This window comes from Dasypus novemcinctus, chromosome 5 (assembly GCF_030445035.2).
Source record: "Dasypus novemcinctus isolate mDasNov1 chromosome 5, mDasNov1.1.hap2, whole genome shotgun sequence".
Classification (NCBI taxonomy): Eukaryota; Metazoa; Chordata; class Mammalia; order Cingulata; family Dasypodidae; genus Dasypus; species Dasypus novemcinctus.
The window spans coordinates 81,717,434-81,744,696 of record NC_080677.1 but is presented as its reverse complement, the minus strand read 5'-3'; the positions used below and the strand labels follow the sequence as shown (position 1 = coordinate 81,744,696).

The 27,263-nt window shown below is 41.3% G+C and overlaps 1 protein-coding gene and 1 long non-coding RNA gene across 4 annotated transcripts in view; one reads left to right on the top strand and one right to left on the bottom strand.

The window, feature by feature from the left end:
* PIK3CG (phosphatidylinositol-4,5-bisphosphate 3-kinase catalytic subunit gamma) overlaps positions 1-13,028 on the bottom strand; it is a 44,350-nt gene extending 31,322 nt beyond the window's left edge. The window contains exons 1-3 of one of the 3 annotated variants that reach the window (XM_058297151.2): positions 12,809-13,028; positions 6,534-6,679; positions 2,253-4,250 (exon numbers count right to left, since the gene is read on the bottom strand). In XM_058297151.2, the coding sequence (XP_058153134.1) occupies positions 2,253-4,250; positions 6,534-6,578 (2,043 nt within the window). In that variant the 5' untranslated portion in view covers positions 6,579-6,679; positions 12,809-13,028. Of the gene's footprint in view, positions 1-2,252; positions 4,251-6,097; positions 6,128-6,457; positions 6,680-12,808 lie in introns of those variants that run through there. The other 2 variants (XM_071215211.1, XM_058297152.2) reach the window with 2 other exon arrangements.
* LOC131278516 (uncharacterized) overlaps positions 1-27,263 on the top strand; it is a 160,353-nt gene that overhangs the window by 124,702 nt on the left and 8,388 nt on the right. The window contains exon 3 of the long non-coding RNA XR_009185853.2: positions 23,568-23,702. This is a non-coding gene — a long non-coding RNA (uncharacterized lncRNA). The remainder of the gene's footprint in view (positions 1-23,567; positions 23,703-27,263) is intronic.

Below are 27,263 nucleotides of genomic sequence, written 5' to 3'. Positions count from 1 at the left end.
CAACAACAAAAGGTTAAAAAAATGTCATGGTGGACATTTGGGTATTTGTTACATTATTCTCTGTACTTTTCTGTAAGTTTGAAATAGTTCATACTTTTAAAACAGCAAGAATAACACATACTGTTTGGATTATTATAAATGCACATACAAAGTTTCAGGGCAGAGTCCCATACAAACGTAAAAAGGCGTAGACTTAAACATGTCAGAGTATTTCCTTTAGTAAAAGAAATGGTGTCCATTTTTCCCTGAACAAACAGGAGAAATGCCCATTCCACTTTATATTTTTGGATTTGGAGACTACTTGGTATGATTTCTAATTCTTGCTTGGTTTCCTAGTTTGGAAATGATTAATACTGACTTGATACTGTTGTTGCAAGAGATGCTTTCAGAGATACTTTTCATGGGTGTGGTCAAATAGGTGCCATTATAGTTTCATCAAGTCCTCAGTTCTGAGAATGTAGTTATGTAGACACCAGGCTGTACTCACTTCAAGAATGTTTTAAGTTTGACCCAAACGTGAGTCTTTCTGACCTTATTGGTGTTTCACTTCTATAAAACAGTGTGCAGATCTCAACTAGACCATTTTAATCAAGAATGAGTCATTTAACCACCTGAACACGTCCCAAATAGTTTTACAAATGACTACCATTCTACAAATTTATGACCATGAATTCAATGTTAATATTTATTGACCTTTTCCATTTAAAACATACCAAGAAGAAAACTATTCACTTTCCAATTTTGCAAAGTTAACTTGTGAAAATCACTGAAATGGTAGCCTTGGGATTTGGAACAGAGCTCATTCAAAATTTTTTATGATCTTTTCTTTATATTGAGCTAGAAAAGTAAAGAGAACTCTGATTATCTAAAATTCATTAGTGTTATGACATTATCTGAATGTGAGGGTAGAGAAAAATAATGGACCTATCTAATAGACCAAGACAAAAGCCAGATAAAATGTTTCAAGTATTTAGCTGAAAGGAAGAAGAAAATTCAGAGCTAAAATTGAGAGTATCCAAATGTTTGTCAGAAAACTCCAGGGACTTCCTGGAAATAAAGATAATGATTAGACGATTTCATGTCTAACAAACTTAGCCTGGCTAATCCTTAAGATCTCAAGTCAAACATCACTAACTTACAACTATCCTTGGCTTCCTCAGTCTTAGGTATCTCCTGTACTCCCAATTGTTTTCTCAGTGCGCACTGCAGTTTTTCCCAAGGCACTTGTCACAATTTGTTATTAAATATGTTTGTATGTGAACTCATTTAATGTCAGTCTTCACAGCACCACTGTGCTACAGTGGTGACTGGTTCTGTTTGGTTCACCGTTCTATATCCAGCATCCAGAACAAGTCATTCAATAAGTGCTATTGACTTAATAAACAAACATGTATGTGCCCTAAAATAGCATTTCTATTCCAATTCCTTTACTTCCTCTTCTCTGTTAGCACAGTATCATTTGAAAACTGCTGTAGTGGGTGGGAGAACTTCTCTTCCCTCTTTAACTTCCTAGCTAAAGCTTAGGCAAATCAAGTGGGCCTCTCTGGACCCAGAGAACAACATGAGAATGAGGGTGGAAATACAGTACTATGCCTGTCTTGAATCAGGGGTTTTCAAGGTTCTGTCCAGAAATGACACGTGATTCAATGAATTGTGATTAAAAACAGTTGGAGAGTAAGAGCATTTCTCCCTAATCCTGACACTAGATTGAAGCAGGATATTGGGAAACAGTGAAAAATAGAAGGCCCTGGAGCCAGATTCCTGGGTTTGAATTCGTGTGTGCTTCTTTCAAAATATGTTACCTTGGGCACATTACTTAGCCTCTCTGTTTCAGTTTCCTTGTAGTCAGAATGTAGATGCTAATTTGACCTCTATTATATTTGTTGCATGGTTTAAATGAGACAATACACAAAAAGCATGTAAAGCACTGGGAACCTTGGCACAAGGAAGCACTCAGTGAGTCATATCTATTATAAAGATAATAAATGAGAATAAAGCATTCCCACAGGGCCAATCCTCCTAAAAATGGAAGAACAAATGTCTTCAAAAGGTTTGTCAGCAAACCCTCAAAGACAGTAAAAAAAAAAATTCCATGGAACAGTTCACTACTTGTTGAGGTGGCTCGTCAGATCTACTTTGATTATGAAGCACTGGACAAAGGGCCTCTGTTAATAACTGAAAGGGGTGCCTGTGCACATGCAAATAACATTCCTGGAGAAGAGGGCTCCATTGATAATATCAACACCCCCTACCTGGACCAGCTGCAGAAGGTAATGCAGGACATCATCGTCCTCTAAGCTCTCCAGTTTCTGAACTGCAATGGCCCGGACATTTTCATCTGAAAAGTTGCAGTCCAGGAGTTGCATTGTTAACCCAACGTCCAAAGCACTTTGATCCCAGACCTCCCTTCTGGTTAACAACTGGTATGTTTTGGCCACAATTTCTTGCTGTCCCCATTTCACTGAGCTAAATAGTTTAGGATATGCTTTTGGATGCTTAAGGCTTTCATATCTAAAATGCCAGAGCAATTCTTTGTCCTCTGCTGTGAGAGGATTAAGTGGATCGGTGGCTATGATTGCCTCCAGCTGCTTGCGGAGCTGGTTGGGCATTTCGGCTCGAACCCGGTCCCCTTCGGGGTCAGGGGTAGGCCGATGCTTAGGCAAAGCTATGGGGTGACAGTAATTGTCCAGAAGAATGGAGATGGACATTGAGTTCTCCTTATCCGGATTGGTTGCAGATGTGAGCTTGTCGGCATTGAAGCTCCCTTGGTCTTCTCCTTTCCCGGATATCTGCCACATGTGGAGCACGTATTCCCCATGGCGCAGGAGGAACCGGTGGTCTATCAGCAGCAGGTTCACATAATAGAGAAGCTGAGCTTTGCCTCTGGACTCAGAACTGGTAGTCTCTGCAGAGGCCTTGCCAGACAGTGCTGGAGTTTTGCCGCAGTAGATCTGGAGATTCAGTAAAGCCCCTTTAGGCAAGTCCTTGATTTTGATACTGAACTCAAGCCACACATTCCAGAGCACCTCCTCTGTGAAGGGTTTGGAGCTGGTTCTCCTTTGGCAAAGGACCTGCTGTCCATACTGGATGTTTGCCTCCACAAAAACTGTGAGGTCAGTGTTCCGGGGCAGGACAGGGATATCAATGCCTCTGATCTTGACCCTGAACTTCCGGTCACAGTCCCACAGGGACACAGTGAACACACTGTCATGGTCCTTCCCGTGGATGGTCAGCTGCTCATGGTAGCCGGTGACTCCGGTGCAGTCATCCACAAGCGGCCACTCCTCCTTCCTCACCGCATCCAGGGCGGGGTCTGGAGGAGTGTCAAGCACCAGGTGAATCTCTTCTCCATTCTTGAGGCAATGCCTCACCCACTGGAAGTTCTTAATGGGCGTTTCACCCACCAGGTATTCGTCCCGGCCACAGACTCGCAGCACAAAGTCTTGTTCGTTTAGGCTTTCGGGGATATCCATCAGAGACTTCTTCTTGGCCATCTTGGTGAAGAAGCTCTGAAGGATGGTGCCTGGGGTGTCGTCGGCGGAGACCTTGACGGTCTGACTGGTGGTGCTGCGGTGAATGATGATGAGGATGCAGTTGTTGGAGATCTTCTTCCCCAGGTACTCGGGGAGGGGCTTGGACGTCACCCAGGGGTGCATGGCGTAGAGCCTGGCGTCGCGGCCCGCCACCTCGGCCATGCGCGGGGTCACCAGGCGGCGGCGCGTGAACTCGAGCTCGTCGTCGTGCACGTTGCTGACGTCGGTGACGTCGTAGCCCATCAGCGCCGTGAGCTGCCGCTGGAAGGCGAGCGTCTCCTCGGACGGCGCGGGCCGCTGCGCCACGTGGATCTGGCCCGGGCTCCTGTGCAGCAGCTTCCAGTAGCGCAGGCAGTCCAGGGTCTGCACCACCTGGTACTTGTCGTAGATCTCGTACCACTGGCCCTTCTTCTGGTAGAGCAGGAGGAAGTGGTCCGGGCCGAGCCGGTGGTGGAAGTCGGCGGCCGCGCTCGTCTCCAGCACGCGCAGCCAGACCTGGGCCTTCATCTGCTGCACGTTGCCGTGGCCCGCCACGTGCAGCAGCGCCGTCTCGGGGGTCTTGCTGTTGCGCTGGCTGGTGGGCAGCACGAACTCGATGGGGATGAGCTCCATGGAGTGCAGGCTGGCCGCGGCGCTGCGCGGTTTCATCCTCCGACGCCGGCGCCCGTTGTCCTCTCTCAGAACGACGGGCTGATCACAGTTCTGCAGATCCATGCCCTGCGCGACCCGAGAGCGAGGAGAAACAGAGGGCTCGGTCACACGTAAGGCACTTTCCCTTCACATTTTCCTACGAAATGGTAGGATAAAAGGTGTAGAAGATGTCCATGTACACAAGGACACACAGGGAGCAGGCGTATTAAAGCAACCAAGCGTTGCAGCTCTTAAAAGCATGGGCTTGGGAGCTGCCCAGGAATCCAGGCCCCGCCACTTAGTATCTGGGTGATTTGGGCAAGTTAAATAATTTCTGAGCCTGTTTCTCACCTGCCTGTGGGGTTAGTAACACCTCAGAGGGTGGAGCTAAGAATAAATAAACTCTTCAGTATGGGTGATTGGATATATGGGTACTCATTGAACATTCTATTTTTGTATATGTGGAACATTTATGAACAAAAAGGATGATATATGTAAAGCACTCGCCTAGTACAGTGCCTGACATATAATGACTCAAAGTGGTAATGGTCTGTTGATAAGCATAATGAAACACATAGATGAATAAATAGTTAAGTTAAAGGAGCAAGTTTTAGCTTACAAGAAAGGTGCTGAAACACCCGACTTTGAAAACAGGCCTTTGACTTATTTCCTCTTTAATTCTCACACTTCTCTTTAGGGACTCAGATACTTTACCCAACCTCACCTCACATTCTCTATTTTCGAACTGTCTGGACCCGATATCTAAGCCTTAGTTGACTTCCTCTCTCTTTCTTTTCATTTTTTTTTTTTTTTCCTAATTAGGAAAGCTAGTTCTTTCGTGCATGACTGCAAGAATATCGTAAGTGGTAAAGTTGCAATCGGGTCATTGGCAGATATATAAAATTTTGAATCACAAAATTTTAAACATTCTGACTGTAATGACCATATTAGGGCAATATCTTAAAGAGTCACCCAATACTATTCTCTCCAATGTGAATAATCAGATAACTTCGACTTTGTACTAATTCATTTGATCTACTTTTGCTTTTGATTGTGGAGGAGCCACAAGATGGAAGGCGGGATTTCTGAATCAATTATTTTTAACTTCTTTTTTCCTCTAATATTTTCATTTCTATAACAAGAACTCACAAATTTATTCTCACTGATTTATCCACTTCTTCTACAAATTTTAATAAGTATCCACCATGCACAAAACATATAAGTATATATTTGTGATATAATACATTAACAAACCTTCAAAATAATGATTGAATTGCAAAAAACATTAACATTGAAATGTGAATAAAGTACTTTGATTTTAATACTTAGTATCACTGCATTGTAAAATATATTCTAAATAGAAATCAACTATTGGAACATTAGATTTCAGAAAATATCATTTGCTCTCTTAAATGACTGTTAGGGAGACTCTTAACTAATTATTTCCTTAAGATATAGTAGAGCATGTGGGAATCCCCTATATATTTTCTATATCATTTACATAATCAAAGCATCTTTTAAAAAGTAAAAAAAAAGGAAAAAGCATTTGCTATATGCCAAAAAGTAGAGTTTAATATAAAAGTAAAGAAGACAAGCTATATTAGGTCTGAACTTGTGTTCAATTCTTGGCTTAAAATTACTTTTAATGCCACTATTCCCTCTCTTAAAATATTATGAAGGTAGACTTAAGTAAATGAAACCACAGGTCTCAAACTGTCTCTTGTAGCTTAAAACATTCACTATTTGGCCTTTTGCTACAATATAGAACAACTAACAAAGAAAAGAACCCTAAGCAGAATTAATATTGATATTGATTAAATAAAATAACATGTCTGAATTTAGGCAACGAATACCCAGGAATAACTTCTGTCTCAGTGACAAGAAACACTCTTAAGATACTGTAGTGAGAAAAAACAGACTGATTAAATACTCACTGCTTTTCTTCATGGTTGAGAAGCTTTCTCCTTTTAAGAGAAGATGTTAGAAACGCTGTAAGTACAATGATCACTAAACATGCATTTGTAAGTATATGAAGCCTGGTTGGCACAGGTTCCCATGCCCTCCTCCTTCCTTCCAAACAAAAACAAAAACGGACTGATGCACCTGCAAAACTATTGCCGGAACCTTGTGGACATCCACACATGGGTTGAATAGACAATGAAACAGAGACATTCAGGGGCAATATCATCTCAGCAACGATGACAGTTCCAGATAAAAATATTCTAGCTGAGAAGTAAGTGTCACTATTTCAAGTCAGACCTAACAAAGGGCAAAAAATAGAAGGAAGCAAATACCTGATAAAGCAGTGGAGGCGATGATGCTGAAGAATCATTTGTTTAATTTTTAAAAACAAAACAAATCCAAACCTACCCCGTGTGCCTCTAAACTCTTCCGCTTTTCTGGTTCTCCCTTCATATCCAGATGCAGAGGAAGTGTTGCAGTTACCAGGAAGGAAGTTTTAACCAAGTTGATTATACATGTGATTGCTCATTTTAAAAGTGTCAGAAATGCATTTCCTGTTATAGCACAGAGAGAGCACACAAGAGCGAGCAATATTTACCATATATATTTTTAAACTCTTTGAACTATTTTTAAAAAAATTGTGATAGACTGAAACAGGTTAAATTTACATAGATACAAGCAAAAATACACATTTATGAGACACAAAATACTTTTCTAGCTAGTTTTACGTAGATGGAGAGGCCCAATAGCTACAGTAACAGAGCGGCAGCCTCTTAGGAAGATTTTAAAGAGCCAGCATAACCCCTCAATCCTGCAAAGCTTTATTTTCCCTCATGGGAACTCAAAGGAACCCTTCTTCATACACTGTAGCTGAGGGATGGGGGAGAAAGACCTAGTCATCTAGAAACTGAGTTATCAACCTGAACATTTTCCAAGATGAGGTCTGGGAGGTCACTTAGGTTGGCAATAAATATCTCTATTTTTTTCAGAGAATTCTGGGCCTAAAGTATTGCTGGCTCAAACTGAAAGTATGGCAGTGTATGTCTGTATGTTGGAGTGGAAATTTACCATGAGCAATAATTGATTACGGTTAAAATAGAAAGAGGTTTGTGGGTATCATGGGAAAATTGGGGACCTGAACATTATGACACCATCTGGCAGGTAGTCACTGGAAGATGGCTCCATAGAAAGCCATCCTAAATCATTTCTTGAGCAGCTTTATATCTTCCAGGTGACTCCAATTCTTTCTGGAACTCCAAGTACCCTCAGATCCTGAGTCAGTGGTCCTCTCCATCCCAGGGTTCCCTCAACCATAGTTCGTCCTCCAATCTGGGGTCTTGCAGACTCCAGCTGAGCTCCAGAGACAACAGGTGGAAGGGAGTTTGCTGCACAGGACTCTTGGCTGTACATAACCTTAAGAGTTCTTCTGAATTACTCTGACATCAAGACAAATAATCATTTGATTTGATCTCTTTCCTTTCACATGGGCCCCTTGGGTCTTAACTTACTACAAATTGTACTGAATAGTTGATATCAGCAGGCAAACCATTTAATTCAAAGGCTGCTTCCCAAAAGAGTTAGAGGGGGCTTATCAGTTTTCCAAAGTATATTCCTATACAGGAGGGCCCCTGAATTCCTTAGAAGGCTGGCAGCTTTAGAAGCCTCGAGGCTGGCCCTCATGTCCTGAGGGAGGGACCAAGGAGCCATGCTGTAGGACTCTGCTGAACCGTGTTTCACATAGTCTATGGAGAGGGCATGGGAGGACTCATGGAGGTCAGTGGGGGTGGGAAGCAGGGGGCACTGACCACAGAAGGACCATAAGCGTCATCAGCTCAGTTCCTAGACCATTCAACAGATTGCCTCACTGTCCTGGCTCAGTCACAGGACCCGGGGGCAGGGGGGAGCTTTGTCCCCAGCCATCACCCTCACTGTCACAGCTTCTTCCAGAAATGTAAGACTTGGGCTCTTGGGTATCCTTGTTTCTGAAGGCACTAATTGGCTAAGTGCTGTTTATTCAGAGAAATGGGGATAAAGCTTGGAAACTATGTAAAGGTTGCCTCTTCTATGACTGAACCTGCAAGTACGTCAGGCTTTATTGGTGGTTTGAGATTAAATGTACCCTGCTCTTCCCTGAATCCTGTTATGGCCACCGAAATTCAACCATATGTAGCAAATCTTCCAAGGTCAGAGTAATGACAAATATCTCTTCCCTCTGTATGAATACTTCCTCCATGCAGAGGTTATTTTATTTATTTACTTATTTGTACTAATCAGGACCTCTTTTATTCCTGGAAATTTTAGGCTAGAAGACCCCAAGACCTCACCATTACTTGACCTTGTACATGGGAAGCAGGCGCTTAACACTGAGCTGCATTCACTCCCCAGTGAGAGTTGCTTTTTCCATTTGTTTGTTTTTAGGAGGTACCAGGGATGAACCTGGCACTTTGTACTTGGAAAAGAGGTGCTCAACCACTTGAGCTACATCTGCTCCTTTTTCTTTTTAATTTATCTTTTAGAGCATGCATAAAGTTCAGAGTTCCCACATTACCCCCCCCACATACACAGTTTTCCCTATTATTAACATTTTGTATTTGAGTGGTACATTTGTTACAATTGATGAACGAGTATAATTATAATTATATTAATTAAAGTCCATATGTACATTAGGGGTCACTCTTTGTGTTGTACAATTCTATGGGTTTACTTTAAAATTTCCATTGTGGTAACATATATGCAACACAAAATTTCCCATTTTAACCACTTTCACGTATACAATTCAGTGGTATTAATTATATTCACAACGTTGTGCTACCATCAACACCATCCATTACCAAAACTTTTCCACCACCCGAAATAGAAAGCCTATACCAATTAAGCATTATTGCCATTACCTTTCTAAATTAATGTTTGTCTCTCTTCATTTTTTTCTTTCTGTGAATTTCCTTGCATCTAGCACAGTGCCTTATATAGAGTAGACATACAGCACATTTTGGTTGAAGAAATGCAATCAGTATTCAGACCTTCTATATTATATCTAACCATCATCGGCACGGCAAGATAGAACAGATTAGAATATAAGAACACAGTAGGAGATGTTAGTACTTAATAAACAGATCAAGAATTAATTATTTGCTATGAGCAAGGCTCTTTGCTATGGCCTTCAGAGATTATTTATTGTCTAGTTGGAGAGATAAGACAGGTAAAAAATTAGCAAATGCAGTATTGATAGTATGTGTAGATCAAGTGATGTAAGTGTGTTATGTAACTTTCTTCAAGTAATACAACAGTGTACTGGAGGAAGACAGCACTTCAGGTGGGATTTAAAAAATATATGTATTCAAAGGTAAGAGGAATCCCAGGGGCAGGCTTTCAAGCCAAAATGTGGACAGTAAACCGGCAAGCTTGCTGAAATGGAGTTTGTGAAAGAAAGTAGTGGGAGGCATAGGGAAAAGTTGTCAAAAGTCAGATTGCAGAGGGTCTTGCATATTGGAAGAAGTAGTTTGGATTTATTTTACCTTTGATCTTAGCCAAAAGGCTGAGTAGTGGTGTGGATTTTATCCTGTATGCATGTGCTTTCCAACCTTATTTCATGTCTTGGCACATGTAAATAACATTTGTAAGACCCATAGGGGACAATGGAGAAGGTTTGTCAAAGCCTGAGCTAAGCCCGTAGCCCCAAAGGCCCCTAACTCTTTTAGGGTGTTCTGGTTGGGAAGTTCTGCTTTTGGTTTTTATTCCTGAGTGGGGTAGTTATCTGACTCAGACATGTGGGTATTGCTAAGCTTGAAAAAGCAGTAGAATCTATCTTTTCACATTTTTTAGCTCAGCCTCAGATGTCTTCTACAATGTGAACAAAATGCAAAAGGCAATTCAATCAAATATAACAATTTACTTCACTTTCATATCTTGTTTTGTTGTCTGGGCATAAATGTAAACATTTTTGAAACTGTGCCCAATATTTTCAGTCAATATTTAGTGAGATTAGAGAGAAGTATCCTCGTATGGCTGAAATACTTGAGATCTCTGTTTATTCTGGCCCTTTCTCTAGGCCTAATACATGCCAGTTTGTCTCTCTGAACTTTGTAGTCTACTAAAGGGATAACCATCACCCTCCTTATCTGATTGGAAGTTGTTATGCATTTTCAATTTTCTACAGAACATAACTTATCTAACAGTGACTTGCAAGATGTTGTGTTAGATGTTCTAGAGGTAATATAACATGCCACACACCAACACATTTGAAAGAAAAAGAGATGATATCATTTTGTGTGTTTCTTTTTAAGAAAGAAGACAACTTTTTCAGAAGACCCCTGGGTCCACTCATGTCTCTGGCTAGAATTATGTCAAGCACCCATCCATACCTAAGTCATCAGTGGAGAGGGAGGTAGATCTGCATGACTGATTTAAACTAATCAGGGTTTACCACCATTCCCCCTCCTTTCCCAAGTTCCTGGCTGGTCAGAAAAGGATGGACACCGGGACAAAAACATCAGAGCTTGGACAGTAAGAACAAAGGGCTGCAGGGAAGAAGGACAGCAGGGAAGCCTTCCACAGTCTCCAGTGTGTTTGGGAGGCAGGCTGTGGTCATGTTAGGTGGGTATTTGGGAGCCACACTGGGTTCTAAAAAGTTCTGAGAAGAAATCAACCACAGTCAGCATAGCCCCCAAGGATCTGCAGCCAGATCCAGGTGCCTATGGGATATTCTACTTCATTCTCTATTCTTATTATCAGAAACCAGCTATTGATGGCACTTTTCTCAATTTTTTTGTTCAGGTACGCTTTGCCAATACAGCTTAGTATTTCATAAATTTCTAGAAAAGGTTTATCTATAAATAGATTTTTAAAAATTCTAATTCCTTAGCATGGTACATTGGATCCTTTATGATCTATCCCTTGCTTAACTCTCATTCTCAACTTCCAAATCACCTCCACAGTTGAATTAAACTGATTTCTACTCTTGAATTTGCTGTGCTCTTCTACACCTCTGTGCTTGGACTCCAGCTCCTTCCCTTATTCTTTTCTCTCTTCTCTCTCCTCCATTCCTTCATCTCTTCAGCCATTTGATAAATCCTGCTTCCTCAGTCTTCACTCTGAGTAACCACCTCTGGGAGGACTTTCTGGGTTAGAAAAGTAAGTGTGCTTTCTAGTAACCACCAGCACCCTCACCACCAAACTCTTCTAATAGCACTTACTTTAAAAAAATTATTTATTTATTTATTTATTTATTTATTTATTTCTCTCTCCTTCCCCCCCCCCACCCTGGTTGTCTGTTCTCTGTGTCTATTTGCTGCGTCTTCTTTGTCCGCTTCTCTTGTCAGCGGTATGGGAATCTGTGTTTCTTTTTGTTGTGTCAGCTCTCTGTGTGTGCTGCACCATTCCTGGGCAGGCTGCACTTTCTTTCACACTGGGCGGCTCTCCTTACAGGGCGCACTCCTTGCACGTGGGGCTCCCCTACGCAGGGGACACCCCTGCATGGCAGGGCACTTCTTGTGCGCATCAGCACTGCGCATGGGCCAGCTCCACACGGGTCAAGGAGGCCCTGGGTTTGAACTGCGGACCTCCCATGTGGTAGATGGACGCCCTAACCACTGTGCCAAGTCCGCTGCCAGCACTTACTTTATGTCTTACATTCTTCTAAGAGTACTATCACATTAATTCATTTAATCCTCACAACACCTCAAGGAGAGAGGCATTAATATTATCCCCATTGACAGATGATGAAAGTGAGGCACAGAGCATTTAAATGGCTTGTACCAGGTCCCACAGCTGGTTAAGTGGCAGTCATCATTGCACTTCTCCCAAGGGATGATAACTTCACTTGACTGCAACTTCCACCAGACTGTGGACTCTTAGAGATGAGTTGATTGTCATGTTAATCACTGCATTCCCTAGTACCTAACAGAGTGCTTGGCACAATAAAACTAGGGCCTTTATAAAATAATTGCTTGTGGAATGGATTGTTTATATAACTTGTTTTTTCTTAAATCACTGAATTCTTTCGCGCTTACAGGAAGCAACAGGAATATTGGACGACTCTCCTGAGGCCTTCCAGACCAACCAAAACCCAGACATACCTTCCCTCCCACCTAGCTGTCCTAAAGCTCTTCAGTCTGCCTGGTCTTCAAACCCCAGAACATGAAACTTGGGAGGGAAATGGTCCATAGAGTGTGGAACGTAGGAATGGACCCTGTTACACTAACATTAAAGGGAACCACGATGCTTTAGAAAAAATCCCTTTTATAACTCTATCTCATATAATTATTAGTTTTCATTTTTGTTCTCTAACATTGACTAAAATACGAGGCCATAGACTGTCTGTACCGTGTCCTTGTGAGCAAGAAATCCTCCCATATAATAGATAAACAGACCCTTTCCTGGACCTACTTTCAGAATTATGTGCAGACTGCTGAGGATTTTTACCTATCTACCTACCCATAAATTTAACCACCTACCCGTGACTGTCTACCTCATACACACATATGGTGAGCCTTTCAGAAACTAGGCTGTTTAGAACTGGGAGTAGTTTTCAAGCCAAAAAGGTCTCCTTCATCGAAGGGTTAAGTTTTCCTGTTCAAGGGCATAGCAGCCTGACCTAGGAGAAAGGAAGACTTACTAGACCAGCTTGAATGGAGTCCCCTCTCCAAGAGGACCTCTCCTGGTCCAGAGGCCAGGAGGTGACTTACAATAGCTGTTTCTTAGGCTTTCCTACTGGGCAATGTCCGTTTCAAAGCCTTGGGTTCTCAGCTCGGTGTCTGGCAGGAGTCAGAGCCAGCGGGAAGGAAGTCAGGAGAATGCTCCGCCCCTCCCGGTTCAGAAAAGGGGCACGGGAGTCCGGGCTGGGGTGGGAGGGGGAGTGGTGACGCCAGCTCGGATCTCGTCCTCCTCCCTGGCTCAGGGGAACGCTGGGAGGCACAGTCCTGCGCAGCCTTGTGTGCCTCCAGGCGGCGGTGCCCCTCGCCCCACGGGAGGCGGCACTAGCGCCCCGGCGAGGGCGTGGGGTTGGTGGCGGGCCCGGACAGGGCAGGGCCGGCTCTGCACTGGGCATCTGTACCCAGAAGGGGTTCTCTTCACCTCCAAAGCTGGCCCCGCACTTTCTGGAATTACCCATTTCGTGGATTTGTTTAACCACGTGAGAATTTTCTGTAGATCGGAAATACCCTGCTAGGTGTGTCTCAATGAAGGGCGTGAGTTCCAGCTCTGAGTGTCCTCGGTGCTGCAGCTGCGATTTTCATTTGATTTAAAAATAGATGCCACGACAAATTCCGATCCCAGGGTTCTTTTTCTTCCCTTTGCCCCTGTTCCCTTCCCTTCCTTACAATTTCTTTTAAATAAATACTCACTAGTGGAATAGGGGAATGGCTTCAGGGTTGCTGCTGCTAATCTGTTTTTTTTTTTTTTTTTTTTTAAATTTTATGGGATACTGGCTACACGGGTGTGTTCAAATTCATCAAACCATACACTGGATGGTCAGTTTCTGTGTGTAATACTTAAATAAAGGTTCCAAAAATAATATTTACCTACAAGTATTTTTACTTTAAAATGCCTAAAATTCAACATACTGCCCATATTTTCTTTAAAAATTGAGTGTGTCCTCCCCTCCATTCTTGGCATTCTCCTCCTCCCCCTGTGATTGGAGCTTGATAGTTCAGATGGAGGCCAGTGCTGGAGTGTTGTTCCTGCCTCTCAAGGATCTGACCTCTGCCCAATCACTCCATCTTTATAGCAGCAGGCTGGGCAGAATGCCCTAAAGCAGGGGTTCTTAACCATTTTTGTTCCACAGACCCCTTTGCCAGTCAGGTGAACACCACGGACCCCTTACTAAGTCAACACTATACTGTGTGTTATTAGGTTGGTGCAAAAGTAATTGCGGTTTTCAATTGTTGAAATTGGCTGTTTGATATTGGAATACATTCTTAAATAAATGTTGTATACATCATTTCAGTGTGCCTTTGTTTTTTTTGCTAATGACTTTTTGGTGTATTAGGGTTCTTTAGGGAAACAGAATCAACAAGGGGTATCTGTCGATAGTAAGATTTATCGGAGTCTCTCATGCAGCTGTGGGGATGCACAAGTCCATGTTCCGCAGGCAGGGCGCAACCAGGGGCTACAGTGAAAGTCCAGTGAAAATTGACAAGTTCTGGGAGATGTTGGCTGTCCAAAGACGAGCTAGGAAGTTCTCTCCCAATGCTGGAAACACTTCCCCTTTTAAGGGATTCAACCCATTGGGTTAAGCGTCACTCATTGCTGATGGCAGTCTCCCAGATTGATGTAATTGTAATCAGCTATCTATGATTTACTACTACTGTAAAGTCAATGTGACTAAAGTCCATAAATGCCCTTGTATTTCAGTTAGCCCAGTACTTGCTTGACTAAACAACTGGGCACAATTACCTGGCCGAGTTAACACAATAGCCTAACTATCACACTTGGTGTTTATATTTATTTTAGACGATGGAGATGATGTTAGACAAAACGCAAATTCGAGTGATTTTCTTGTTTGAGTTCAAAATAGTTTGTAAAGGAGCAGAGACAACTCACAACATCAACAACGCATTTGGCCAGGAACTACAAACGAACGTACAGTGCAGTGGTAGTTCAAGACTTTTTACAAAGATAATGAGAGCCTTGAAGTTGAGTGTAGTGGCTGGTCATCGGAAGTTGACAGCGACAAATTGAGAGCAATCATTGAAGCTGATCCTCTTAGAACTACACAAGAAATTGCCAAAGAACTCAACGTCAACCATTCTATGGTTGTTTGGCATTTGAAATAGATTGGAAAGGTGAAAAAGCTCGATAAGTGGGTGCCTCAGCTGACCAAAAATTTAAAAAAATAGTCATTGTGAAGTTCATCTTCTCTTATTCTGCACAACAGCAACAAGCCATTTCTCGATCAAATTGTGATATGCAATGAAAAGTGGATTTTGTATGTCAAGTGGTGAAGACCAGCTCAGTGGATGGACCAAGAAGAAGCTCTAAAGCACTTCCTAAAGCCAAACTTGTACAAAAAAAGGTCATGGTCACTCTTTGGTGGTCTGCTGCTGGTCTGATCCACTCCAGCTTTCTGAATCTCAGTGAATCCATTACATCTGAGAAATATGCTCAGCAAATTGATGAGATGCCCCGAAAACTGCAGCACTTGTAGCCGCCATTGGTAAACAGAAAGGGCCCAATTCTTCTCCATGACAACGCCTGACCACATGTCGCACAGCCAACGCTTCAAAAGTTGAACGAATTGGGGTGCAAAGTTTTGCCTCACCTGACCTCTCCCCAACTGACTACCACTTCTTTAAGCATGTTGACAACTTTTTGCAGCGAAAATGCTTCCACAACCAGCAGGATGCAGAAAACGCTTTTCAAGAGTTTGTCGAATCCTGAAGCACGGATTTTTTATGCTACAGGAATAAACAACCTTATTTTTCATAAAAAAGTGTGTTGATTGTAATGGTTCCTATTTTGATTAATAAAGATTTGTTTGAACCTATTTAAAATGATTTAAAATTCACAGTCCAAAACTGCAATTCCTTTGCACCAACCTAATATTTAATAAATATATCACACCTGCACCACTACCTCTCCACAAGAATAATGGTTTTATGAATTTCAGTTCAAGATCATAGACTCCTTGTTAAGAAACCCTGCCTTAAAGGAAATGAGATCACTTTTGGATTAATGTGGAGAGAAAGTTATCTCTGATCTAAGCTGATGTGGAATTCCATTCAATTATTCAAGTTCTTATGCATTAATCCCATTTGTTCATGTATTCACTTAACATTTATCCTATATAGCATGATATATATATATATAATATATAGTCGTTTTTTGTGTCATGGCACAGCTTCTTTCTGCAAGGGAGTTGCAATTTAACAGGGCAGAGATGTTCACCTCCCATCCCATGCCATGTGGAATATCAGATGTACTCTCAGAGCAGTACAGGGAAAGGGCTATAGGAGTTCAGAGCAGAGTGCTGTCTTTTCCAGCTGAGAGACCAGGGAAGTCCTCACAAGAGTACCAGGGAACGTAAGTGGAATCTGGGCAGGCAGAGGCAATGGGAAAAGAGCATTCTAGCAGAGGGACTTAGTGTGAGGCAGTCAACATTCAGAAGACAGAAATCTTACTTCAGTAGTCCAGAATGGGCAAGAAGGCCAAGCCGTGGTGCTCCTGACAGGGCCAAGGCAAGAACATGGCCTTCATTTTGTAGGAGTTATTAAACATATATTTAGTAAAAGCCAAATTCAGCAGGTGGGGGTGGGAATAGGGGTAGTTAGATTACATCCAGATCTTTTGTTGTAATTAGCAGCTTTTTATTGAAGTGTGATTTTTGTACTATCTTCTCCAGTTTTAACCTTTCAGCTTCTACAGTTCTTTGAGGCAAATTCAACGGTCCTCGTGAATTACTTAGGGTGTGCTAGTTGTGCTGATCGCTTTAACAAACTCTCAGTGGTTTATTTCTTTCTCCCATCATCGTCCAGTGCAGGTTGGGTGTGGGGAGGCTCTGTTCTAAACCTTCATTAAGGACTCAGCTCTTTCCATCTGGTGGTTCTTTTCTCTCCTAGTGCCTTGAGTTCTCCATTTGGTCTGAGAATTGTGCATATCTATTGGACCTATATTCCAGTGGCTAGAGCTCTATCAGTGACCCTCCTAACGACAGGAAAGCTGGGAAATAGAACCTATCTAGGTGCCCAGGAGGAGAAGAAAACAGGGGAACCCATAGTACTATGCTTGCCACAGTGTATTAGACATGATAAGGCGCTAACGCATATGATAAAATGTAAATATTATCTTACATCTAATTTGGAGTGTTATGAATTATTTCCTTATTGAGACACATGGATTATGACCCTCCAACCTTAGCTGTCATTGATGTAACTATGATTTGTCCTTTTGTTAAGTGGCAGTGATAAGTAAATGCTTTTACACCATAAACTGGCAGTCCTTCCTGTGTTGCCTTCTCCAAACTCTTCTACAACAATGCAATTCTTTTTTCACTTGCCAGGAAATTATGTTCTAATCAGGCAGTGCAATAATCCAGAGAACACACAGGGAAGGAACAGAGATGAGTAGATAGCCGAGGGATTATTTAGTTGTCCTTGTTGGTGTCAAGGCCAATCAAAAAAAATTTAACTCACACTTTTTTTGGATATTTTGTCAATTTATTCTTCATCTCACCACTATTACAATTTATTTATCATAATAAAAGTTTATTTCTTATTCACATAAAGTCCTGTTGGCAACGGGGTAGTGTTTTGGTGGAAGGTCTGTGTCATATAGCTATTTGGGGACTTAGTCTGTCAGAGGCTTTGCCATCCTGAATATGTGTTTTTCAAGGTTGCCTTGGGGATCCACATCCAGCCAGAAGACAGGGGAAGAGGGAGAGTGGAGGATAGTGCATTTTTTATGGACTGGATTTAAAAGTGGCAAATGTCACTTCGATCTATATTTCATTAGCCAGAAGCTGTTGTATGGCCACACCCATTTCCAGAGAGAGGGACTGAGAAAAATGACCCTTGTCACAACCCAACAACAACTCTATCCTGTGGTGGTGTGGTGGAAGGGAGGGTCAACAATCTTTGGTGAACAGCTAGGCATCTCTGCCACAACAGGGCTGGCGATTTCTCTTTTCCTTAAACTTACATGTAGTACTGTGGCTCTGCCAAAATTAGATGCTCCAGCGATGCTTTTTTTTTTTTTTGAAGGAGTCTTCGCTGTAATTTAATAGTTCTGAAAGAATTAAATGTTTTGCTGTTGATACTGGATTGATAAAATGAGTCCCAGACAGTGGGATAGTATGGATTATCATATAGTGTGAAGGTCGAAAGGTGATGAAAAGCAAAGGCAGGTGTGGTAGTCAGGAGGGCAGGTCATGAATCCTCCAGTTCTCCTGGCAGGCAGGTGGTAAGATTCCATTTCCCCACCCACTTTGAATTGGGAACAATTTTACTATTGGCTCTGACCAATGAAATGTGAACAGAAGTGTGTCACCATTTGCAATGTTTCCTTCCCTCTGCTGTGGGGACCTGGGAAGCACATGCTGGGATGGAGCTTTGTTGGCCGAGGGCCCTGCAAGGGTGGCCCATCTTGGATATGCATATGGGAAAGACATGCATCTTTGGTGGGTTAAGTTGCTAAAATCTTGGGGTTGTTTGCAATCACAATCCAACCTAATATATTTAGATCGACACATCAGGTGAAGGTTCTTTTTGAAAAAATAGGCTAAAACTATTTTCTATCATATTTTAAAAGGTTAAAATCTATGAGATTTGAAATATAAAGCTTTTTTTTGGGGGGGTGGATTTTGTTGAACTCAACTTTAAGTGGTATAAAGTAAACCTATTTGTTCATTAAATACAATATTCAATTTAAAATGCTTCAAAATGATGTTATAAAGTTCTTTATTATGTAAAATATGAGGGAAATAGCAAACATTTTATGTAATGCTTAAGGTACATACTTGTAGGAAAATATTAAATTCCTTTTAGTAGCAAATTCTATATGATATGTAATTTTAGTTTTATTAAAAGTAAATTATATTTAAGGGTTTTTTTGTCTTTCTCCATGAAACTGTTTCCTCCCTACATAGATTTTGTATGGCTTTTCTTAGAACCCTCTTCCTTCTTAATGGTATTGAAATAACTGGAATTAATACTAGAGGATTTTTTTCATCTTCGTCGTACTTCTGTTTTGAAAATTCTGTGATTACCATGTTTAAACTGCAGCATCAGTATAGTTGTCACAGGTGCCAAGACTTGCCTTGGATACCTTATATATTCTGGGAATCTGCTCCAGGGTGCCACCCAGTGAACGTGGATGAAAAGAGAAAATCATGTACATGCCCTTTAATGTGTTACAATAGGTTTTGGGTCTTCCCTAATTTACAGTTAGAGCCGAAAGTTCAATGCCATTCTTTTGCCTAGTTGCGTCAGAATCCTCAGGGAGGCTTATTGAAAACATTGGTTCCCAGGTTTCACTCCATGTGATATATTGAATTATGTACCTCAGTTTGCATGTGTTCTTAATCTGCATCACTGTGAGGTCAACCCATTTAAAGTAGGACCCCTTACAGATGTTTATTTTAGTGAAGGTATGGCCCAACTGAATGAGGGTGGCCTTAATCCAGATTACTGGAGGCTTTATAAAGAGAAGGAACCAGAAGAAACCAGGGTCAGAGAAGGTCACAGGGAAAAGCAGGAAATCAGTGGGAACTTGGAAGAGAAGAGAGCACATCTCCATGCAACATGAGGCAGAGATGCAAACCACGGAAATCCAAGGGTTGCAGCAATCCAGTACCAGAAGGCTATCAATCTGGAAGGAAGCAAGCCTTCTAGCCTCTGAAACTATGAGACAATAATTACCATTGTGTGGTATTCGTGATAGCAGCTTGGGCAAACTAAGGCACTCCAGTACTAAAACATTCAGAAAAAGACCCGGAAATCAGTATTTTAACAATATCTCCAAGTGATTCTGGTAGACAACTAAGTCCATCTCAGCAAAGGCTGTAGAGGACTCTCCAGAGGACAAAATTCAGAGCAGAATGCCTCTCGCATCCTTCCTCTGCTGTGAGGATGTGTCTGCTTGCCTCTGTGCCCAGAAGCCATCTTGGGTTAGAAGAGATAGTAAGACCTTTTGAGGGAGGAAAAAGAGCTCTCAGAGGGAGTTTGAACTTTGAGTTCACTTAATATTTACCTTAAAGATGTCTTAAAATTGATAAGACTGAGATACTTTTAATTGTCAAGGTTAATTTTTTTCTCTGTCCGTGGGAATAGAGGCTCAAGAGCAAGACGGAGTCAGTGTGGACAGTAAGATACATTTTTTTCCTTGTACCACAGAATTGTGGTATGTAAAAAACAACTCTCTATCCTTTAATTAACTCAGTGTTTCCAAAATATATTTGACTTCAAGATGGGTTTTCAAGCAATATTTATTGATATTCTTGGAATGTACTAATCCCTGGATTACATTTTGGGGAATGTTGTCCCAGATTATTTTGCTTCTTCACTTTTTTTGTGTGTGTGCATGTATACAATCTTAGAGTATTGTCACACACAACTGACAGCTTTTAACTGGTTCTAAACATTGATTGTGGGGAGCATGATACCATGATGATTTCAAATTTGCATCTTTAGAAACTCACATGTAGGAGTGAACAACACTTGGGATGGGCGGTTTAGTTCCTCCAAGCTAAGGCAAGGATTTGGGTGCAAGTAATTTGTTTCAGAGATTTTCCAAGGAAACATGATAGAAGAGTGAGATGGTAAGACAGAGAAGGGGGAAACCCATAAAGGATATATTGACGACCACTATGGGCACAGGAGATCAATCTCGAAGAAACTGTGTGAAATACCTCAGAACTATACCACTGATGGGGGAGGAAGTAATCTGTCTTTAATTGTGGGTGGCTCCTGAGCACATTAGTTCTTTGGAACTTCTGGCCTTTGCTATGCTTGGGCTGAGCATGCCCTTGGGCAGAGAGACCCAGGTGCTTGAGGTGGGAAGCTGTTGGTATGTGCAGGAACTGTTTCTTGAAGACCTCTGGGAATGTGAAAGGGTTATTGACAGCATCTCTTCTGCCTGTCTTTTAAGGCTACTGTTTCTGCTCCTGTTGGCAAAGAGCTACCTTTTGTCATATGAAGTTGTGCTACCAGCTGGAGCTGCCTATTTTTACCCCCAACAGTAGGATTATTACTAGCATATAATGCATTTTTTAGGGCCTGGCCTTAGAAATGAATTCTAAGGCAGCAGATGTAGCTCAAGTGATTGACCTCTCACCTACCATGTGGGAGGTCCTGGGTTAGATTCCTGGTGCCTCCTGGAGAAGATGAGCAAGACAGCAAGCTGACATGGTGGGCTGGCATGGCAAGCTGATACAACAATATGATGCAACAAGGAGACACAAAGAGGAAACAGAGACACAACAGAAGCAGGGAGTGTAGGTGGCTCAAATGATTGAGCACCTCTCTCCCACATGAAAGGTCTCGGGTTTGGTTCCCGGTGCCTCCTAAAGAGAAGATGAGCAGACCCAGGGAACATATAGCAAATGAAAACAAGGGGAGGTTGTGGTGGTGAATGAAGAAATAAAACAAACCTTTTTTAAAAAAAGAAACGAATTTTAGAGACGTCTGTTCGTTTTGCTTTGCATTTTCATTTTGATAAAATCTGACTGACTAAGTGATGTGAAGCCTAAGAGTAGGATTGTGGTAGGTTGAATTATTTACTCCAGAAACTCATGTTCTGAATTGTAATCCATGTCCCTGCTGGTGTGAACCCATTGTAAATAGGACTTTTTGAAGATGCTATTTTTAGTTAACTGAATCAGGCTGGGCCTAATCTGTATTACTGGAGCCCTTATAGAGAGAAGTCAGGGAGGAGCCAGAAGTCAGAAGTTAGTGGGGGCTGGAAAAAGCAGACACAAGGAGAGAGAGACTGCCATGTGATGGGAGGCAGAGATGCAAGCCAAGGAGACCCAAGAATTGCAGCAAGCCAGAACCAGAATGCTGCAGACTTTAGGTGGAAAGTATGGTGTTGCTGATGCTTTGATTTCGTACTTTTAGCTTTCCAAACTGAGTGTTAATAAATTCCTGTTGTTAAGACAAAGATAAAGAATAGAGAGGGTGTTTCATGGCCTAAGCAGTGCTTGAGAGTCTTTGTGATTAGAACCCATAACTAGTGCCCTGTGAAATATGGTCTCAGTCAAATCTAGGCTACCATCCTTAAACAACCTGACAGGCCATCTAGTAGTGAAACTGAAATTAACTGATTCATTTTAACAAACATTTTGGGGTCCTTATTGTGTCTTTCTAATAAAAAGGGGTGCTGAGGATGATTTTAAAAGTAGAATCATAGATGCAAATCTTATACCTGGAAAGGGCTTAGTATCTAGGATATATATATTAAGAACTCTTAGAACCGAACAACAAAAGGTCAAATCACCCAATGAAAAAATGGGCAAAGGGCTTGAACAGACATTGTTCTAAAGAAAATGATTAACTGACTGCTAAGTACATGGAAAGATGCTCCCCATCACTAGCCATTAGGAAAATACAAATAAAAACTACAGTGAGGTGCCACTTCACACCCACAAGGATGGTGATTATTATTTAAAAAATGGGAAATAAGTGTTGGAGAGCATACAGAAAAATTGGAACCTTGGGCGTTGTTGGTGGGAATGAAAGTGATACAGCTGATGTGGAAAGCAATTTTGTGGTTCCTCAATAAGTTAAACATAGCATTACCAGCTATTCTACTCCTAGGCATATATGCAAAGGAAATGAAACAGGGACTCAAACAGATACTTATAATACTGCCAATGTTTGTGGCCACATTAGTCACAATTGCCAAAAGCTGAAACAACCCAAGTGTCCACCAACAGATGAATAGATAAGAAAAATGTGGTATATGCCGTGCAAGGATTATTACTCAGCTTTAAAAAGGAATGAAGTTCTAGTACATGCTAAAACATGGATGAACCATGAAAACATTATGTGAAGTGAAATCAGCAAAGCACATAAGGAAGAATATCATATCATTCCACTTACATGAAATATCTAAAACATGCAAATGTGTAGAGGCAAAAAGTAGATTAGAGGTTACCAGTGACTGAAGAAGAAAGGGAATTATTGCTTAATGGATCTATAGTTTCTGCTTGGGGTGATGAAATGTTTTAGTAATGTTTAGTGATGATGGTAGTACAACATTGTAAAAGTAATTAATGCCGCTGAATTGTACACTAAAAATGGTCAAAATGGCCTAAGAAAAAGTAGAATCATAGAATTTTTAAAATATATTTTTATTAGAGAAGTTAACTTATAAAGCAATCCTGCACATATGGAATCCCTATACAACACCCCATTCATCAACATACCACATCATTGCGGAATGTTTGTTTCAGATTATGAGACAATGTCATCAGACTATTACCATTAACTATGGTCCGTAGTGTACATTAGGCATATTTTTTCCATACCCACCTATTATTAACACAGTACATCTCTGGAATTGATGCAAGAATATTACAGTATTGCTGTTAAATATTGTCCCTAGGTTACGTTAACTGTGTTTTTCCCATGCTTCTTCATATTCCCAGCACCCTGCCATAGTGATGTATATCTGTTCTAGTTCACAGAAAGACATAGAATCATAGAATTTCAGAGCTCAGGGGGATTAGGCAGTGGGCATGTTGAATCTGTATAGTGTCATGGTTGGGAGCATGGACTCGGGAAACAGACTGCCTGAGTCCAGATCCTGGTTCCAGTACTTGCAAGCTTGCCTTGGGCAAGTTTTTCACCTATTGATCTCAGTGTATTCTGTTTAATAATAGAACCTACCTGATAAAATATTAAGGATTAAATGAATGAATATATATAAAGTTCTTAGAACCAATGCCTGGCATTTTGTAAGCGGTTGATAAGGTTTAGCTTTTAACCACAATAGTTCTATCCTGTTTTACAGAACGTTCAGCACAGAAATGTTTGGTGACCTCCCCAAAGTAATGTCCTTGACTCATGGCCCATTTGAAACTGAACTTGTGTCTTCTAATTTGTTTGTTGGTACAATTTGCTGAACAGTGATAGACCATCTCTGCAGGTAAGACCTTTATTATTATTTGAGAGATGAAATAAATAACATTTTGAAAGCAATTTTTAAAAATCATAAATTTAGTGTTATGTCCATGTAATCTATGAACATTAAATGTAGAAGGAATTAAGAGTAATGTGTGGAGATCATCAAGATGTCAAACAATTACAGAAGCCTTCCTGAAAGAGAAGGGCTTTGAACCTAGTGTCTTTTTTAAAAAAAAACATTTATTTTATTTATTTCTCTCCCCTTCTCCCCTATTGTCTGCTCTCTGTGTCTATTTGCTGTGTGTTCTTCTGCGTCTGCTTGTATTATCACACAGCACTGGGAAACTGCGTCTCTTTTTTGTTGTGTCTCTTTTTTGTTGTGTCTCTTTTTTGTTGTGTCACCTTGCTATGTCAGCTCTCTGTGTGTGTAGTGCCACTCCTGGGCAGGCTGCAATTTTTTTCACATGGGGTGGCTATCCTTGCACGGTATACTCCTTGTGTGTGGGGCCCCCCTACATGGCATGCGTGGCATGGTACTCCTTGTGCGTGGCAGCGCTGTGCATGGGCCAGCTCACCACACAGGTTAGGAGGCCCTGGGGATCAAACCCTGGACCTTCCGTATGGTAGATGGATGCTCTATCAGTTGAGCCACATCCGCGTCCCGAACCTAGTGTCTTGTAAGGAGCATTGGACTTGGCTGGGAAGATGAAATACAAAACACTTTCCTGGTGGGAAAAAGGGCACAGTGGTAGGAGTGGTTGGGGTGTGTGTTAAGCAGTAAGATTGCAAATTGCTACCTTTCAAGTAGGATCTGAGCCTGTGAATGTTTTGTTTGACCTACACAGAGTTACACAAAAATTCAAGTTGACTACCAACTTTTAAAATCTCTATATATTAAGAGGGAGATTCAGCTTTTGGGCTTCTTTTGATAAACTGAAATATCTGGCAACACTGAACGTGTAAATCCTTTAGATGAGGTTTGTGGATTGTCTCAATCTCCATCCTGCCCAAGGACAAATGAACTTCTATTTTCTGCCCTACGAAAGAATGCTAAAACCTGAGCTAGGTAATGGAAGACAGGATCATTTGGTAGAGGGCATCAACATATATTCACCAAATGCAATGAATGTGCCACGATGATGAAAGAAGCTGTTGATGTGGGAGGAGTGGCAGGGTGTGTGGCGTATATGGGAACCTCTCATATATATATATATATATATTTTTTAAAGATTATATATATATATTTTAAAGATTATATATATATATATTTTAAAGATTATATATATATATTTTAAAGATTTTTTAAAAAATTTATTCCCCTCCCCCCCCCAGTTATCTGCTCTCTGTGTCCATTCACTGTGTGTTCTTCTGTGACCACGTCTATCCTTATCAACGGCACCGGGAATCTGTGTTTCTTTTTATTGCGTCATCTTGTTGTGGCAGCTCTCCTTGTGTGCAGCGCCATTCTTAGACAGTCTACACTTTCTTTCGCGCTGGGCAGCTCTCCTTACAGGGCACGCTCCTTGTGTGTGGGGCTCCCCTATGCGGGAGACACCCCTGCATGACAGGGCACTCCTTGAGTGCATCAGCACTGCACGTGGGCCAGCTCCACATGGGTCAAGGAGGCCCGGGGTTTGAACCATGGACCTCCCATGTGGTAGGTGGATGCCCTATCTGTTGGGCCAAGTTCGCTTACCTTATATTTTTTAATGTAACATTTTTTGTGATCTATGTATCTTCAAAAAAAAAAAAAACAACAACGATAAAAACAAAACGAAACATGCAAGTTCTGGAGAGAATCCTGGAACATTACAGCTATCTGAAAGGAACTTGGAGATCTTCTAGGTCAGTGATTTATAACCTGTGGATGCAAACCAGGCAGGGGAAAGGGATAGTGGTGGGAGTGGAAAGGGTCTGTTTCCTTTGTCCACTTTCATTTCAGCAGTGCTACTTTACTCTGTTTTATGTGTGGAGCTGCCCAAAAAGTTTGAAAATCACTTCTAAAGACCAGCATGGTCATTATTAATTGAGGAAACTGAAGCCTTGATTCTTGCCTTGGTTTTCATATGACAGGCAAGAGGAACACTTTGCGTTCTCTTAAACTGGGGAGTCAGGTACTCACACAGAAAGATAGGTCTGTGAGAGTTGAGTGCAGTAGTGAGAGCTCAGAAGAGGATTACAAGTGAGGAATACATTTCACTCTCCACAGTGAAGTGCTCAGGGCCTAGACCAGGTATTGGCTCTGAAAATGAAGCAGGAGTAATCGCACTTGTTGGCGGGTTGGAGATGAGTAAGAAAGGAGTGGGCAGAGGCAAAGGCAACCCTAAGGTGTGACGCCTGTGGACCAGGAAACTATTGAAACTCTTGGCAGAAATGAGAAGCTGGAAAAGGTAAAAATTTGAAGGGCTAACATCTTTAATGTCATTTGTTGTTTTAGGAGCGCAAGTTTATTTTTAACAGGGCTTTGCTGTCTTTATCTACCCATATATTAATTTAACAGACTAATGTTTTGCCTCAGTCCAAAGGTTTTACTAATAGCAGTTACCAGATAAGCCTAGTCGTTTGAGAGGCATAACTGAAAATTTGGTAATCTTATAAGTGTATAATTAATTTTTTACTTTGATTCTTAAGATTTAAATAAAGACAAATCTTAAAGCTTGCAGACAAAAGATAACCATGTGGCAAAATAAGTATGTATAATATTAAATGAATTAACTTCGTATTAAAGGACGTGTGATATAAGTAATGCACTTTTAATCTCTGATGAATTCTACTGTAGAACTAGCTTTAATTGGCTCTAATTTCACTGCCTCCTTAATGAATGTAAATTAGCACCTAGCATTGTGTCCCAGTGTATTAGCTATTTACTTTTTAGATAATTTTCCTGTGAGTTAGAGCCCTCTTAATTGAACTGGTCTGGAAATGTTCTTCATCTGAATTAGGCAATGTCCAATCTCTTCCTTAGATAGTCCTCAGACATTCTCTCTCAGAATGCTTTATGTATTCTAAGTCAGGATGTTTCCTGTAACTCCTTCTTCTAAACTGACCACTGCCGTTTATGGGCCACATTCTTACCAATACATTGTGTGTAATATACTGTGTATCACTATATCTGCTAAAGTTCTGAGTAACAGTAATATTCAAAGAAGGTATGCACTATAAGACCAGTTAAAAAAACTGTAGGAGAACAGAGAGGTAGCAGAACAAGGATGAGTATAGTAGGAGAAGGACTGAAGAATGAAGACTGAATTTTAGAAGACCACCACAGTCAGGGGCAGAGGAAGGGAAATCTATCCATTCAAAGAATAAAGAAGGAACAGACGGAAAGAAAGGAGGACTAGGAAAACCTGTTATCAGAGAAAACAAAAGGGAAGAGCTTTTCAAGAAAGTGTGACGGTGGGTGGTGCTCACCCAGGTCAAAAGCAGCAGATGAAAATGCTGAACCGGCCATCAAACTCCGTCAGGAGGTGTTCATTCCTGACGTGGAGAGAACCATGTCAGGGAGTGGGAAAAGATGTCATTTTGAGATGACAGTGGATATGAGAAAACACAGCCTTCTGAAGTTCAGAGATAATTATACCAT